Source organism: Cordyceps fumosorosea (assembly GCF_001636725.1).
Source record: "Cordyceps fumosorosea ARSEF 2679 chromosome Unknown scaffold_2, whole genome shotgun sequence".
In the NCBI taxonomy this organism is placed as follows: domain Eukaryota; kingdom Fungi; phylum Ascomycota; class Sordariomycetes; order Hypocreales; family Cordycipitaceae; genus Cordyceps; species Cordyceps fumosorosea.
This window is the reverse complement of record NW_017387302.1, coordinates 342,974-357,476: the sequence shown is the minus strand read 5'-3', so window position 1 is coordinate 357,476 and position 14,503 is coordinate 342,974. Positions and strand designations below refer to the sequence as shown.

The 14,503-nt window shown below is 51.9% G+C and overlaps 4 protein-coding genes across 4 annotated transcripts; 2 read left to right on the top strand and 2 right to left on the bottom strand.

The window, feature by feature from the left end:
- Positions 1–28: 28 nt before the first annotated feature.
- Positions 29–1,135, bottom strand: ISF_01259 (hypothetical protein; the record flags this gene model as incomplete). The annotated part of the gene is made up of 3 exons (XM_018844866.1): positions 29–713; positions 792–922; positions 1,007–1,135. 3 exons carry the CDS (start codon positions 1,133–1,135, stop codon positions 29–31), a joined length of 945 nt encoding a protein of 314 aa, XP_018707632.1.
- Positions 1,136–2,865: 1,730 nt separating this feature from the next.
- Positions 2,866–3,972, top strand: ISF_01258 (hypothetical protein; the record flags this gene model as incomplete). Its single annotated transcript, XM_018844865.1, has 7 exons — positions 2,866–2,979; positions 3,049–3,237; positions 3,308–3,394; positions 3,463–3,627; positions 3,690–3,704; positions 3,772–3,834; positions 3,919–3,972. 7 exons carry the CDS (start codon positions 2,866–2,868, stop codon positions 3,970–3,972), a joined length of 687 nt encoding a protein of 228 aa, XP_018707631.1.
- Positions 3,973–4,416: 444 nt separating this feature from the next.
- ISF_01257 (hypothetical protein) lies at positions 4,417–5,038 on the bottom strand (the record flags this gene model as incomplete). Its single annotated transcript, XM_018844864.1, has 2 exons — positions 4,417–4,881; positions 4,940–5,038. 2 exons carry the CDS (start codon positions 5,036–5,038, stop codon positions 4,417–4,419), a joined length of 564 nt encoding a protein of 187 aa, XP_018707630.1.
- Positions 5,039–8,671: 3,633 nt separating this feature from the next.
- On the top strand, positions 8,672–13,316 carry ISF_01256 (phospholipid-translocating P-type ATPase domain-containing protein; the record flags this gene model as incomplete). The annotated part of the gene is made up of 2 exons (XM_018844863.1): positions 8,672–9,151; positions 9,207–13,316. The coding sequence occupies 2 exons, from the start codon at positions 8,672–8,674 to the stop codon at positions 13,314–13,316; spliced, it is 4,590 nt and encodes a 1,529-aa protein (XP_018707629.1).
- Positions 13,317–14,503: the final 1,187 nt, after the last annotated feature.

Here is a 14,503-nt window from a genome sequence, read left to right as displayed (position 1 = left end):
GTCATGCACTAAGTTACCAGTTCAACGACTAAACAATGAGAATCTCCTCGAGCAGCACCACCCCAGTGATGGCGGATTCACCAGCCTCAGCAAGCGCGAGATCTGCTGCCGCTTCCTCGGCAGCTACTTCGACAGCCGTGGCGTCGGCTCCAGCAATCACAGCTTCTTCCTCGGCGGCAGTCGCGGCCGCCCCGGCACCTTCGAGAGCAGCCGCATAGAACCTGTACTCGCCAACCTCGCCTGCCTTGAGCGCGGCCTGGAGGTCGGCGTCGCCAATCGCATTTCCGGCGACACCTTCTTCAACAGCAGCTCCTTCTTCGACAGCTCCTTCGGCAGCACCTTCCTCAGCAGCACCCTCTTCAACAGCCCCTTCTTCAGCAGCCTTGACAGGCTTCTGCACCTCGCCCTTGGCGTTCTTCCATTCTCGGCTCTCATAGTCGACTCGCGCCCTGGGTAGCTCCTCCAGCTTCTCCTTGCACAGCACCGAGATGCCCAGGCCACCGCCTTCACTGTTGAGCAGCGCTTTGGGGATCAACATCTGCTGAAGGTGCTCTTCATTGTAAACTAATGCCATGCGCATTGTCTTTGCGGGGTTCAAGCCTTGGCCTGAGATGAAGCCGTCAATGGCTGAACTCTTCCACCAAGTCTCCCTCGGCACCCACACCTTGGCTGTGCTAGCGAGAGCCTCCGCATCGGCGAAGATGGCGCAGTACCTGCCAGCCGTTAGTCCTGCAATGAATGGTGCTTGGAATCTTGTTCAATCCACTTTTTGTTTCGGCATGACTACGTACCAAGGGTTAGAGCCGTGAATAGGCCACTCGCCAGGCTCGGGAGACGTGTAAACGCCGTCGCCGATTTGTTGGCCATTAGCAGGTCTCGTCAATGTGAGCGTCTTCTTGGCCATGTAATCTTGTGCTTGTTCCTGAGGAGCACCGTCAGTAACGTCTTGAAAAAAATGCAACGCATCCCAAGGTCCAAAGGCAACATCATCCATTTCGTGACGCACCTTTGCAACAGTTCTGTACCCGATGATGACATTCTGGCCTCGTTTGTCAACAGACTTTGTATGGTAGGGCGAGGCCGCGATGCCGGAAACGAGCACAGTGGCTACGAGTGCGAGCTTTGGGAAAATCATCTTGATAAACTTGGCGAGTGACTGTTAAAGAGGGAAAGAGAAAGGAGTGTTTCTCGCCGGGATGACTGTACTGTACTCTATTGGCGTGGGAGAAATGTAGAGCACACATCTGTCTACTTATATGAAAACTACATCCATCATTGGAACTGCCAATATCCAAGACACTTCGCATTACAACACCTTGGCAGCATTGTGAATGTTTGCATGAGCGACGATGCCTGCGTTGCGACCCATGACAATACAACCGCCCTTGCACGCCGGCAATAGACGAAGGATTTTCAGACATGAACACATCACTTCATGCTTCCACCTTGACATTTGGCACTTGCCGTTGACCGAGTAAAGTAGCCCATTGTTCCTATCAGTTTTATGCTAATAAGTAATGCTATACGTTCTTTTTTATGCGCTTTCCACCGTTAAGCCCAGCGCCTGTCGTTTGCCGGAGAAAGTGGCCTTATGATCTTGATAATTCAATGCCACTAAGCAATGCTATTCGCACGGCATGTTCTCTCCCATGCGCTCTTTTGGCGCTTTCCGGCAGCCGCGTAAACTAGTAGCCTTATATGCCACTGATAATATTATGCTACCGAGTAATGCTGTTCCTGTTCGCACTGCCATCCGATTTTTTATGCGCCTCTACCCTTGACTTCGGCGCTTCTATGGAGCCTCAACCGGAACATGCTGACCTATGTAGCTGGCCTTTCCTATCCATTTCTCCTTGGTGATCCGCCCGATAGTTTTATGTTATTGAGTAGTTCTATCTGCACTGCATATTCTTTCTATGCGCACTATATACGTGACAAAGATAAACTTTGCATTTTTCGATGGACAGGATGTGTGACAGGATCGACGAGGCCGAGTAGCTGTGCAGCATTGTACGTCCACCTGCCTTGTGAAGCTTGCATGGTTTTGGCAACAATCTGAAACGAGCAGTTGAGCTTTAGTATAGTTTTTCTAATAAAAGAATTACAACTTCTCGCGATCACAACGGTGGTTATGAATTGCGACAGTTAGAACGCTATTATTAGCCAAGGAGCGCTGTTCCTTTTCTTGACAAGTACGGCGTTAATTCGCTCATAAAAATGCCATAACAAGTCATGAAGCTTAATAGCCAAGTTAAACAATATAGGCTATGCTGGAGAAGGAATTTTCTCGTCATCTGAGCCGCTCATAATGGCTGGAAGTTGGTGGCATTTCGAGATTGTGGTGTTAAAAGGTTAAAAGTGGTGACAATTTGCACCCCCAAGGTACACAAACTTTGGTGGGAAATACATGAAAAACTAAGTACTAACACCATGTCGGCTTGACTCTACGGGAGGTCGCTTCAACATCGGGCGACGATGCTATCATCTCTATTATGATTATGGCCCTGCTATAAAATTATTTTGAGCTCGCATTAGGCTTATCGGCCAAGGCTTAGAACTCCAACTACATGGCATAATCCTCGGCAGCCAAATCCTTGCAGTTATGCAGTTCATGCTTTTCATGCTTTTCATGCGTAATGGCTTGTTCTTCTGCGACTTTCTCACTTTTCTGGACGAGCAACTTGTATTGATCAAAACTCGAGTCTCTTTAAAAGTCATACTCAGCGTTTGTGATTTAAGAGTGCAGTCCGTCTCAACTATACAGCCTTCTTCCTCCAGCCATCACACTCTCTTTTCTTCCAAGCCTCTACTTGTGCAAGATCCTTCAGAAAACCTAGCAAACCGACACATCTCTACAGAGCAACCATGCATGTCCCATCATTTCTGGTCTCCGGCTTGCTACTCCTCGGCGCCGGCCTTACCAACGCAGCAAACACCATCGACAATGAAGTTCTCTGCGATGGCCACCCCCCCGCACCTGTGCGTTGACTCGACTGCAAAAACTATCACAAAGTACATGGTCGAGAGTTTCTAACTTGCTTGCAATAGGGAACCAAGGACTATGAGATGTACATGAGGAACTGCCAAGGAATCCAAGAGGAGGACGTCAAGAAACCAGTCGCACCGACCAAGCCGGTCAAGAAGATCAATTGCGCCGAGGTGCTCAAGAATGGCAACAAGATCGACTGCCAGGGTCTGAGTCACAAGGGCTGCACGCTCCGCAACTGGGAGTGGGCTGTAAGTACTCACGAACCCTCCTCCCCTCCCAAAAAAAGAACACAAAACTAAGATGAGACTATCTATCTAGGGATGCAAGAAGGCACCCGAGTGTAAAGGCAAGAGTGGCGAAGAGGCCAAGAAGTGCGCTGATGACAGAGACGTTCTTCCCTTTGGTGTAAGTCCTCCCTCTTGAAAGAGCGCCAATAAAATCATGAAAGTTGCTGATTTGAGAAAACAATGCAGGCCGGTGTTTACTATACGGGTTACATGAGGGCCGCCGTGCCGCAGTACACGCTGAAGAAGACTGATGAGCCTACCTTCAAGGACCTCCCGTGCGAGAAGCTCAACCCCTTCGACTGCACTGGCTTGAACAAGTACTTTTGCCAGTTCCGCTCATGGCAAGCAGCTGTAAGTTTTCAACCTTTACTTGGACTCATTCTGCGGTTTTACTAATTTCTTCATCTCTCTAGGGTTGCATTCAAAACGTATGTATTTGGGACTGTGACATTCACAAAATCGCAAAGGCAACAACTAATCTTTTACGCGTTACAGGCCAAGTGCAAGAGTGCCACGGACAAGAAGGCATGCTGTGACAATCGCGATAGGGATCCCTCTGTAAGTGTTCCTCGATGCAAAGAGTTCCCTTTCCTCCCCTCCCCTCCAAGGTTAGGACGGCATCGCGCTAACATGGAATGTCAGGGCCCCTTTAACCAAACCTTCCTGTTGGAGTTCAACAACAAGTGCATGGCGTAGAAGTTGTTGATGGTACGTCCGGGCTGCCAAGTTTTCAAGATTGGCGCGCGAGAGAGGCCATGGTGATGGAGCGATGGCAAAAACGTTCGGAGCGCGTTGGAGAACCCATAGAAAAGGCCTTCATGCGTCGAGTTAGCCAGGAATATTAACGTATTTCTTCATTTTCACGGATGCAGGCTGCTTGCCAATATTCCAGAATGGACCAAACCAAATTTCGCTGCAACGGTACCCAAAATAAACCGAGAACATCAACTTATTTCTTCATTGTCACGGATACATATAAGAGACTATGGCTTCCTGGTAATATTCTAAAATCAGCCAGTTTTTTTGGTGGAAGACGCGAGCAAGGTCGAGCGCAACTTGGATGGAGTGAAGTGGTTGTTCACAAAACGAAAAGGAAGAGTCTCAAAAGGCAAAATTTCGTTGGAAGCTATTTGCGATTATTCATTGATCCCCTAACCTTCGCCCACAAAACTGCTTCCACTCCCAAAACTTGATCGAGTCCGGCCCCTCCTCCGGCTTCTTCCACTCATCCCGCGGCGGGTACGGCGACGTGTCAAATGTCAGACGAAGCTGGAACCTCGGCGTGAATTCCGTCAAGCCCTCCGGAGACTGAGCGTCGTAGGGTGTAAAAAAGTTTCCCTTTTCAAGAGTAAACGTGTACGTTTTTGGCTGAAAGGCGGCTTCCACCAGTAACGACTCGTTTATTTTATACTTGCTCATGTCCACATTCCCGAGCTTCGGGATGCGGCGCTGCGTGAGCGTCATGTCGACTTTTGTTGTCTGAAGGCTGGCTGGCGAGCTGTCATACTTGGCAATGTCGACCGTTTGGCTGAATGCTTGTTGGTCGTGTGGCTGCCAGTCAAATTCGGCGGCGATCCAGACATTGAGCTCCGTGCGACATATTAACTGCACACAAACGATTAACAAGGACTATATGATGGATATGCGTGCGTGCTGGGCTTACCTTGCCTGTGCCGTTCTCATGAAAGATGATGTGGTTCGCGTAGTCAGAGTCATAGTGCCATGTCTCGCTGCAAAGAAGGGACGAGAGTGATTCTTGCATGTTTTTCCCCTCCAAATTTTAATGTTGCTGGGAATATAATGTTGACGGCAGTGGCGGTGGGAGGAGGCCCAACTAAATGGATAGATGGACGGCTTTGGAAGGCGAGTCAAGCAAGCAAAAGGTGAAACGTGCCAGCTGGCGTTTATCTGTCTATTAGTAAGTACATGCGATTGAATTAATGTGAGCAACTAGGTCAGCGAAGGCCGTTTGGACACTTGATTGAAGAATTCGCATGTACAGAGAGGTACGCTAGAGGGTGGCAGGCTAAAGCTTAATTGGTAAATCGGCGCCAAGTGCGTTACAAAAGAGCTGTGGCGACAGACGCGCAAAATGCCCAGCTCGATGTTTATAAGACAATCGTTAATTGGGAACAGGCCAGGAAGAACTCGCAGTTGTCGTTGTGGACTTTCGAACTTTCGAGACTTGGAGGGGAAATCACGGATTGGTTCATGTGGTGCACGTATTTTACTTGGTATTGCTCGCATTGCCAGAAGCAAGACGGGCAGACTATAAGGACGTCTGGGCTTGTCTCAGGGTCCGGTACAGTGGGCTCGAGCTGGTGAGCGAGGCGCAAGGCATTGGCAAGACGGGGTCTGCTGAATTGTATTGGGCATCTCGCTCTTGTCGGGCAGGGAAGCCCCGCCGAAGCAAGATGGCCACAATCACAATGGAGAAGCTTGACAAAGGCATTCATGCAGGTCGGTCGGCAACTCCTCCTCCCTGCCTGGACGCGCTGGGCCTGGAAACAGGACAGGGTGGCTTGCAGGAGGGCACGCGCAGCGGCGCAGCGCAGCAGGCGTGAATCTGATGCGTGTCGTTGGCGACTCGCCAATGCTTGAAATTACGTTGGGCACCGTGTCTGTCAGCCAAGGAGAAAAGCACCCGACAACAATCACGGGATGGATGGTCACGGATGGTCATCATCATCGACAGGGGGACGCAACGATCAGCACCCATGGCCTGCGAGGTGAGCCAAGCGAAGTCGCCATGGCGCAAGCAAAGAACACATGTTGGTAACGACTTGAAGGGAGGGCGCGGCAGAGCGACCGCAGGCGGGCGTTGGGCCTCGAGTCCGAGGGGAGATGAAATCCGAGCAGCCGTATGCGGGTGACGAGGCTTAGTGTCCATAGCCTTCTCAAATATAGAGGACTGTGAGGGGGAACGATGTGACATCTTGGGTGTGCCAAGATTAAGCAGCGCTGGGCCCAATAGTCTCAGCGGTAACTGGGCAAGTAACGAAATAGACACTTGTCGATTAACTAATACCTCTATGCGCGCGACAAATGAGATGTCGAGTGAGTGAGACTATGCCTGCGCTCGCTGTCTCAGCCCAGCGGTGCGCAACGAGGATGACCTTGAGACAACAACAAGGCGCGATGGTTTCTAGGCCATTCCGACCATCTTTCAACTAGTCAGTATTCGTAAATCGTAATGGAGGAACCTGGTAATTTATTACTGGTAGTCTGGTAGACCCTGACGCGAGTAGGGGCCCGCTATAAGGGTCGTGTCCGACTGGTATTGCAAGCTGGCTAGGTAGTGAGGCACCACAGACGAGTCGCGGCTTAAGTGCACCAGCAAGTCGAGTAACTACTACTCGAATGAAGCAGTACTATATCTCATCCGTGGCGGTTTGAAGAGCGTTTCTTTCAGAACCCATCCCCTTGTGTTATCCATAGATGAGTTGCGGGTAAAACATTCGCCTATGGAATCATGGATACAGGCGGAGGGGTAGGCTGGTCCTGTGCGTTCCTCCTACTTGCCAGGGACCCCAAACGAATGTATAAAAAGGACTTGGAAAACACAGCGCCCCGAACAATTGCGTCTGCCCCTGGATCCGGAGATGAGATCGGCTGCGGCAAGATGAGTGAGGAGACACGGGTGCCTGATGTCGTCACTGCCTACGAAATCCTGGTCATTGGTAGAGTCGAGAAGCATCCAAGCATCTTCCCTGGTGATACCAGTACCAGTTCGGAGTGTCCGTACTCTGCGAAAAGTGTTCAAAATGAGGCTGCTCTGGGGAACGCCAAACGGGTTCCCAGGTTGGTTAGCAGCCACGAAAATCTTTTCAGTCGTGGTGATTTCTCAGCAGCCGCTTCGGATACTTGTAGCTGTCCGTCGCGCCCGAGGCTGCCGGCGATAATTTGGCGGCCACGGACGAAAGAGAGGTACACGCGCTGGTTAGACCAGTGGCGAGGTACTTGCTGAACATTGACCCCGCTGGGCAACTCCGCAGTGGGCGGGCGCGGCGCGGCGCGGCGCTGCAGAGGCTCAGGGGGCTTTGTTTTGTGAATTCATTTTCTTTTTGCCCGCCAAGAAGCTGTGCTTGATATTGTAATGCTTGGGAGTGTTGGGCCTCGGGTGATGCGGGAAGGGAGACATCAATACAGTTGGCATGTGCTGATGATAGTGTCTCTGGACAGGAGCGGGATGAAAGACCTGGCATGCTTGTAAAGCAGGGCGGAGGATGTGATGTAATCGTCAACAGCGGGAGAGATTCATTTCTGCAGCAGCAGCAAGTGTGATATGCATGATGATTATAAAGCTAGGTATCTGGGAACGAAACAGAGTTTATTGGGGGCATGGAGGAAGGCATGGGGGGATATGTTATGCGGGATCCGACGACGGTGAGGGGAGAGCAGAACACCGTGACTAAGTGGCCATGTGCATTTGGCATTTTCACCGCGTGCTTCAGTGGAGATTAAATGCTTGTTTTTGTCTTCTTATTGTATTTTGGACTTTTTATGGGATTCTTTGCGAGGTTCACAGGGACAACGGTAACTAATTGTACTGACGAGTTATGGACACTCGGATGGCTCGGAGACAGGGGTCAAGCCAGCGCCGTTGTAGCGAGGTTATCGTGGGTTCCAGTGAGGCTCTTACCCATTTAGGCCCTCGCCGCAGATAATTACAGTGGATGCGGGATAAGTCCGACACTGGAGAGTGTGCTGGGAGGCCGGGTCGCCTACTGAAACTGGCCAATTAGGAGGGCAGCATGCACTGAATCAAGGCCAGCGACCAGCACCCCGTCGGTCCCGTAGGTACCCCGTCAGCCTGGTTGCTCAGCTCGCGCCCAGCCCAGTTAGCTAGCCAGCAGTCGCCTGCCTGTTCGTGCTAACAATTCTCGTTGCGCTGGCCTCTCGCTCGCTCTCTCGCTCGCCAAATGTCCGCTACCCGACCCTTCCTTTTTCCTCTCCCTCTTGTCCTACCTGCCTCCAGTCGTTTATCCATCCATTCCCTCCGTCATCCTTCTCCGATCGACTAGTCCCCTCGACCTCGATTCTTTTATCCTCTCGCTGCCGAAACAGCTCCCTAGTCGTTCTTTTCGTGTCAATTGTATTCTACACCGGTCGCGCCAAGTCTAGCCGCTTCTCTCCCTTTACTCGGCGCGTCTCGTTGACCACCCCCCCCCATCCGACCGAAATCGTGTTCCAGGAGCCTTGCCCAGAACTCACGGACGGACAAAAATTCAATACAAGCGCGAAAAATTCAAGTCTCAAAAAAGGCGTCATTCGAGTCCTCCAGTCAACCGCCTCCCGCTTCAACGGCTCAGACAGCCACGGTCCCTCAAACCGCACCCCAGGCTGGCCAAACCAAACGGCTTAAACGGCGAATGTTCGCCTTTGCCTACCCATCATGCCCGATAACTTGACCCCCGAGGGTGCCGCCGGCAACGGCGCTGACCTCGACAAGGTCCAAACACAACGAGCGAGATGGGCCACGCGAAGAATGACGGTCAAGAGTGGCAGCACCAAACGCCACTCCCTCTTGAATCGACACAACCGCAAAAAGTCGTCATCTAGCGAAAAGAGCGTCGGCGCGCCTGGCGGCGGTGACAACGGCCATGGTCCCCTCTCCAATGGCGACGACAACGGCGACGCCGACGATCCCGAAGCCTCCGAAACTGAAGACGACGAGCCTGAGAACCGCCACCTCTACTTCAACCTGCCCTTGCCCGACGACATGCTTGACGAGGAGGGGCATCCTGCCAACAGCTATGCCAGAAACAAGATTCGAACTGCCAAATATACGCCCTTATCCTTTATACCCAAAAACATTTGGTTCCAGTTCCACAATGTCGCCAACATCTTCTTCCTCTTTGTTATCATCCTGGTTGTAAGTAAAGCTACGCCTGGCTTGCCTTGACCTTTGCTCACGCGCAAATGTACAGATCTTCCCCATATTTGGCAGTGTAAATCCCGGACTCAGCGCCGTCCCTCTCATTGTCATTATCTGTCTCACCGCCATCAAAGATGCCATCGAGGATTACCGACGAACTATCACCGATATCGAACTCAACAACGCGCCCGTCCATCGTCTGATGAACTGGGACAACGTAAACGTCGAGGTTGGCGACGTCTCTACGTGGCGAAAAGTGAAAAAGTCCACTTCTCGCTTCTTTGGTGGCATTTGGTACGCCGTTCAAAGTATCTGGTCCAAGCAGGCCAGACAAAAGAGAATCGAGCGCAAAGCCAAGGCCAACGGCGAAGAGGAGGAGGAGCCTAGACCTTCTGTCGAGACCCAGCGAACCCGCATGTCTATGCGCCGATCCATCACCTCACCATTTGGCAACAGACGGTCCACCCACGAGGACATTCAGATGACCCCGGTGCCTTCCCCTTCGCCCCCTGGTCACATCAAGATCCAGGAGCCCGACAAGCAGGACCAGGCACGCCTTGCTGCTATGCAGGACATGAAGACCGACATCATCAACTATAGACGCGCGCCCACTAATGCTCGTTTCAAAAAGGACGCCTGGAAAAACATTGTCGTCGGTGACTTTGTCCGTATTTACAACGATGATGAACTGCCCGCCGATGTTATTATCCTCTCCACGTCTGATCCCGACGGTGCTTGCTATGTCGAAACCAAGAACCTGGACGGCGAGACCAACCTGAAAGTCCGACAGGCCCTTCGATGCAGCCGCGCCCTCAAGCATGCCCGCGACTGCGAACGATCCGAGTTCCTCGTCGAAAGCGAAGCCCCACAATCCAACCTGTACAAGTTTAACGGCGCCATCAAGTGGAAGCAGACCGTGCCTGGCTACGAGGACGACGAGCCAGAGGATATGACCGAGGCCATCACCATCGACAACCTGCTTCTCCGAGGCTGCAACCTTCGCAACACCGAGTGGATTCTCGGCGTCGTCGTCTACACCGGTCACGACACTAAGATTATGATGAATACTGGTATGACTCCCTCCAAGCGTGCCAGAATTGCCCGAGAAATGAACTTCAACGTCATCTGCAACTTTGGTATCCTTTTCGTCATGTGCTTGGTGTCGGCCATCATCAACGGAGCCGCCTGGGCCAGAACCGACACGTCCAAGAACTTTTTCGATTTCGGATCCATCGGCGGCAGCCCTCCCGTCACTGGATTCATCACTTTCTGGGCCGCCATCATCAACTTCCAAAACTTGGTTCCCATCTCGCTTTACATCACTCTGGAAATTGTCCGTACTCTGCAGGCCATCTTCATCTTCAGCGATGTTGAAATGTACTACGAGCCAATCGACCAGCCCTGTGTACCCAAAACTTGGAACATTTCGGACGACGTTGGCCAAATTGAATACATCTTCTCCGACAAGACTGGTACCCTCACGCAAAATGTGATGGAGTTCAAAAAGGCAACGATCAACGGACATCCATACGGCGAGGCTTACACCGAAGCACAGGCTGGCATGCAAAAACGTGCCGGCATCGACGTCTCTTCCGAATCTGAACGCATCCACGCCGAGATCGCCAAAGCCAAGGCCGACTCGATTGCCGGCCTACGCAAGATGTACGACAATCCCTACTTCTACGACGATGCTCTTACCTTTGTCGCCCCCGATTTTGTCGCCGACCTCGGCGGTGAGTCCAGCAAGGCACAAAAAGAAGCCAATGAAACCTTTATGCTCGCGCTGGCTCTCTGCCACAGTGTCATCGCAGAAAAGGCACCCGGTGACACGCCGCGCATGTTGTTCAAAGCTCAGTCTCCTGACGAGGAAGCTCTCGTCGCTACCGCACGCGACATGGGCTTCACGGTTCTCGGAAGCTCCGGCGACGGTATCGACGTTAACATCATGGGCGAGGACCGCCACTACCCGATTCTTAACACGATCGAATTCAACTCTACTCGCAAGCGAATGAGCTCCATCGTCAAGATGCCCGACGGCCGCATCGTCATTTTCTGCAAGGGTGCCGACTCGGTCATCTACTCTCGCCTCAAGAAAGGAGAGCAGCGTGAGCTCCGCCAAGAAACTGCTGAACACTTGGAAATGTTTGCTCGTGAGGGTCTTCGCACGCTTTGCATTGCTATGAAGGAGATCACTGAAGAGGAATACCGATCCTGGAAGAAGGAACACGACGTCGCTGCTTCTGCTCTCGAAGATCGCGAAGAGAAGTTGGAAGCTGCCGCCGAGCTCATTGAACAAGACTTTCTGCTTCTCGGCGGAACCGCTATCGAGGATCGCCTCCAGATTGGTGTCCCCGATACCATTGAGCTTCTCGGACAGGCCGGCATTAAACTCTGGGTCTTGACTGGCGACAAGGTCGAGACCGCCATCAACATTGGTTTCTCCTGCAATCTGCTCAACAATGACATGGAGCTAATTCACCTCAAGGTGGACGAGGAAGCTGGCGACGACGTCTCCGATGACATGCTGCTCGACGAGTTGGAAAAGGGCTTGGACCAGCACCTTAGCCACTTTGGCATCACAGGCAGTGACGAGGACCTGAAGGCCGCCAAGAAGAACCACGAACCGCCTGGCCCCACGCACGGCCTCGTTATTGACGGTTTCGCCCTTCGCTGGGCTCTCCACGACCGACTCAAGCAAAAGTTCCTCCTCCTCTGCAAACAGTGCCGGTCTGTTCTCTGCTGCCGTGTCAGCCCCGCCCAAAAGGCCTCCGTTGTTGCCATGGTCAAGAATGGTCTCGATGTCATGACTCTATCCATTGGTGATGGTGCCAACGACGTCGCCATGATCCAAGAGGCCGACGTCGGTGTCGGCATCGCTGGTCTTGAGGGCCGACAAGCCGCCATGTCTTCCGATTATGCCATTGGTCAATTCCGCTTTCTGCAGCGCCTGGTCCTGGTCCATGGGCGATGGTCTTACCGCCGTCTGGCAGAGAGTATAAGCAACTTCTTCTACAAGAACATGGTTTGGGTGTTTGGCCTGCTTTGGTTCCAGATCTACTGCGACTTTGACATAACGTATCTGTTCGAATACAGCTACATCATCATGTTCAACCTGTTCTTCACCTCGGTACCTGTCGGTGTCCTTGGTGTTCTCGACCAGGACGTCTCGGACAAGGTATCTCTGGCCGTTCCTGAACTCTACCGCACCGGTATTGAACGGTTGGAATGGACGCAGAGAAAGTTTTGGCTCTACATGTTTGACGGTGTCTACCAGTCAGTCATGGCTTTTTACGTGCCTTACCTGATCTTTAGCAATTCTCGCCCCGTCACTTTCAACGGTCTCAACGTCGACGACAGATATCGACTCGGAGCCTACGTTGCGCACCCTGCTGTGTTGACCATCAACGCCTACATTATGATAAACTCATATAGGTGGGACTGGCTAATGCTGCTGATTATCGCCATCAGTGACTTGTTCGTCTTTTTCTGGACCGGTGTCTACACATCATTCACCTCTTCGTCTACATTCTACAAGGCAGGCGCTGAGATCTACGGCGAAGCATCGTTTTGGGCCTGTTTCTTCATCGTCCCTGTCCTCTGCCTGTTCCCCAGATTTTCCATCAAGGCTATGCAGAAAGTCTTTTACCCTTACGACGTCGATATTATTCGCGAGCAGGTCTTCATGGGCAAATTTGACTACCTCAAGGAGCCCAAAGCAAAGGACGACAACAAGACAGACTCCAGGAGTCAAGGATCTCACGGCAGCTCCAACAGAAGCTCGAGAAGATCGAGGCATGTCCCATATGCCAGCGTTGACGAAGACTTGCGACCAATTTACCCGCCTTCAACGGTGACGCAAAACACATACAACGGGGCACACAGCCAGCAAGGAAGTGCCGACACGACAAATATGCCCCGGTACTCGGTTGAGAACCCCATGCACAGAATCTCGACGGACCGCCCGCGACCGTCGTACGACCGCATGCGTGCTTCGATGGACCGCACGCGCGCCAGTTTCGAAGCCAGCAACGACTTCACTTCGGCTGCCCGATTGTCGCGGATAGAGTCTTCACATTCGCGCGGAAACTCACACTCGCACACGGGCATAATTCGCAGCCGTCTCCGCGCGCTGTCCTCTCTGTCCAAGAAGTCGGACGCCTAGTGGCCGTCTGAACGCCTTTCATCAGGGGGCGATTCGTAGCACGAGTCTACGCATCCGCTTGTACATAATCGACGATCCATAATGCCACCATGTCTTTACCACTTTCGCCTGCGGAGCCGTGTCACCCTCATCACTGCGACACGAGCACTGCTTGTTGACGACTTCGCATGAGCCATTTACAGTACTACACAGTACCACATTTCTTACAACTGGTTGGAATACAAACAGATGGGAGCGAGCCTGTGGACTTGCGGGCACAAGTCCTCACGGAAAGAGGATTGCTGCGAGCCGCTCGTCATTTGCTGCTTGGCGTTGTTTTTTTTCTGCGGATGATTTCGTCGTCCTGTCCTTTCACGCGCACACTATATATATATTTTGATACACCCCGTCACCTCATCCTTTCCTTTAATTGCGATTTGCATCCTAGATTCCTTTCCCCATTTTTCAACATGCGGAGCCGACACACACCGGTACACACTACTGCCTTTTTTTATTTACTAGTTTTTTTTCTATACACTTTTCTTGTTTCTCGTTGCCTGGGGTTTACCGAAGTGGTGGACACCGGATGCGCGCAGTCTCGGGCGTTTTTTGTATCAATTGCTGGCGGCCTGTTTGTCTTTGTTGTACGAGAGAGGGAGGAGGAAGCAAAAGCTGGGCTTGTTTTGCATGCTTTTTGGTCCCGATTCAGTAGAAAAACCGAGAGGAAGCGAGCGAAACAGCGAGAGATGGATATGAAGTGTACATAGCATCGTCCAGCTCAAGCGTTCAGAGGAGGTTTTTTTTGGAGACGATTGAGAATAGAAAGCTATCTTGAACTCGGTGCATTCTCGACTTTTTGGGCATGACGTATTCAATGTGTTGCTTGCAAGTCGAAAACATTTCTGTGATACGTTGCCTCAACTGCTGAAACGTCTCAACCGATCCGCCAGTTATGATGATTTCGGTCACACTAGCGATTGATGCCGCTGAGGACTGAAGCCCTCGCCATCTACGAGAAACCTGCTCTCCGGGGCTTTACCCGGCGACTTCTCCGTGAATTTTTCCTTCATGAGATCCTTCGGAACCTGTTGGCAGTTCATCTCAAACGCCACAGAGCATCATAGGCTATCGGAGAATTCCCTGCACAGAAGCCTCGGGGTTATTTATGCATATATCGGCATGCCGCTGACGTTGGTACATTCCACTTG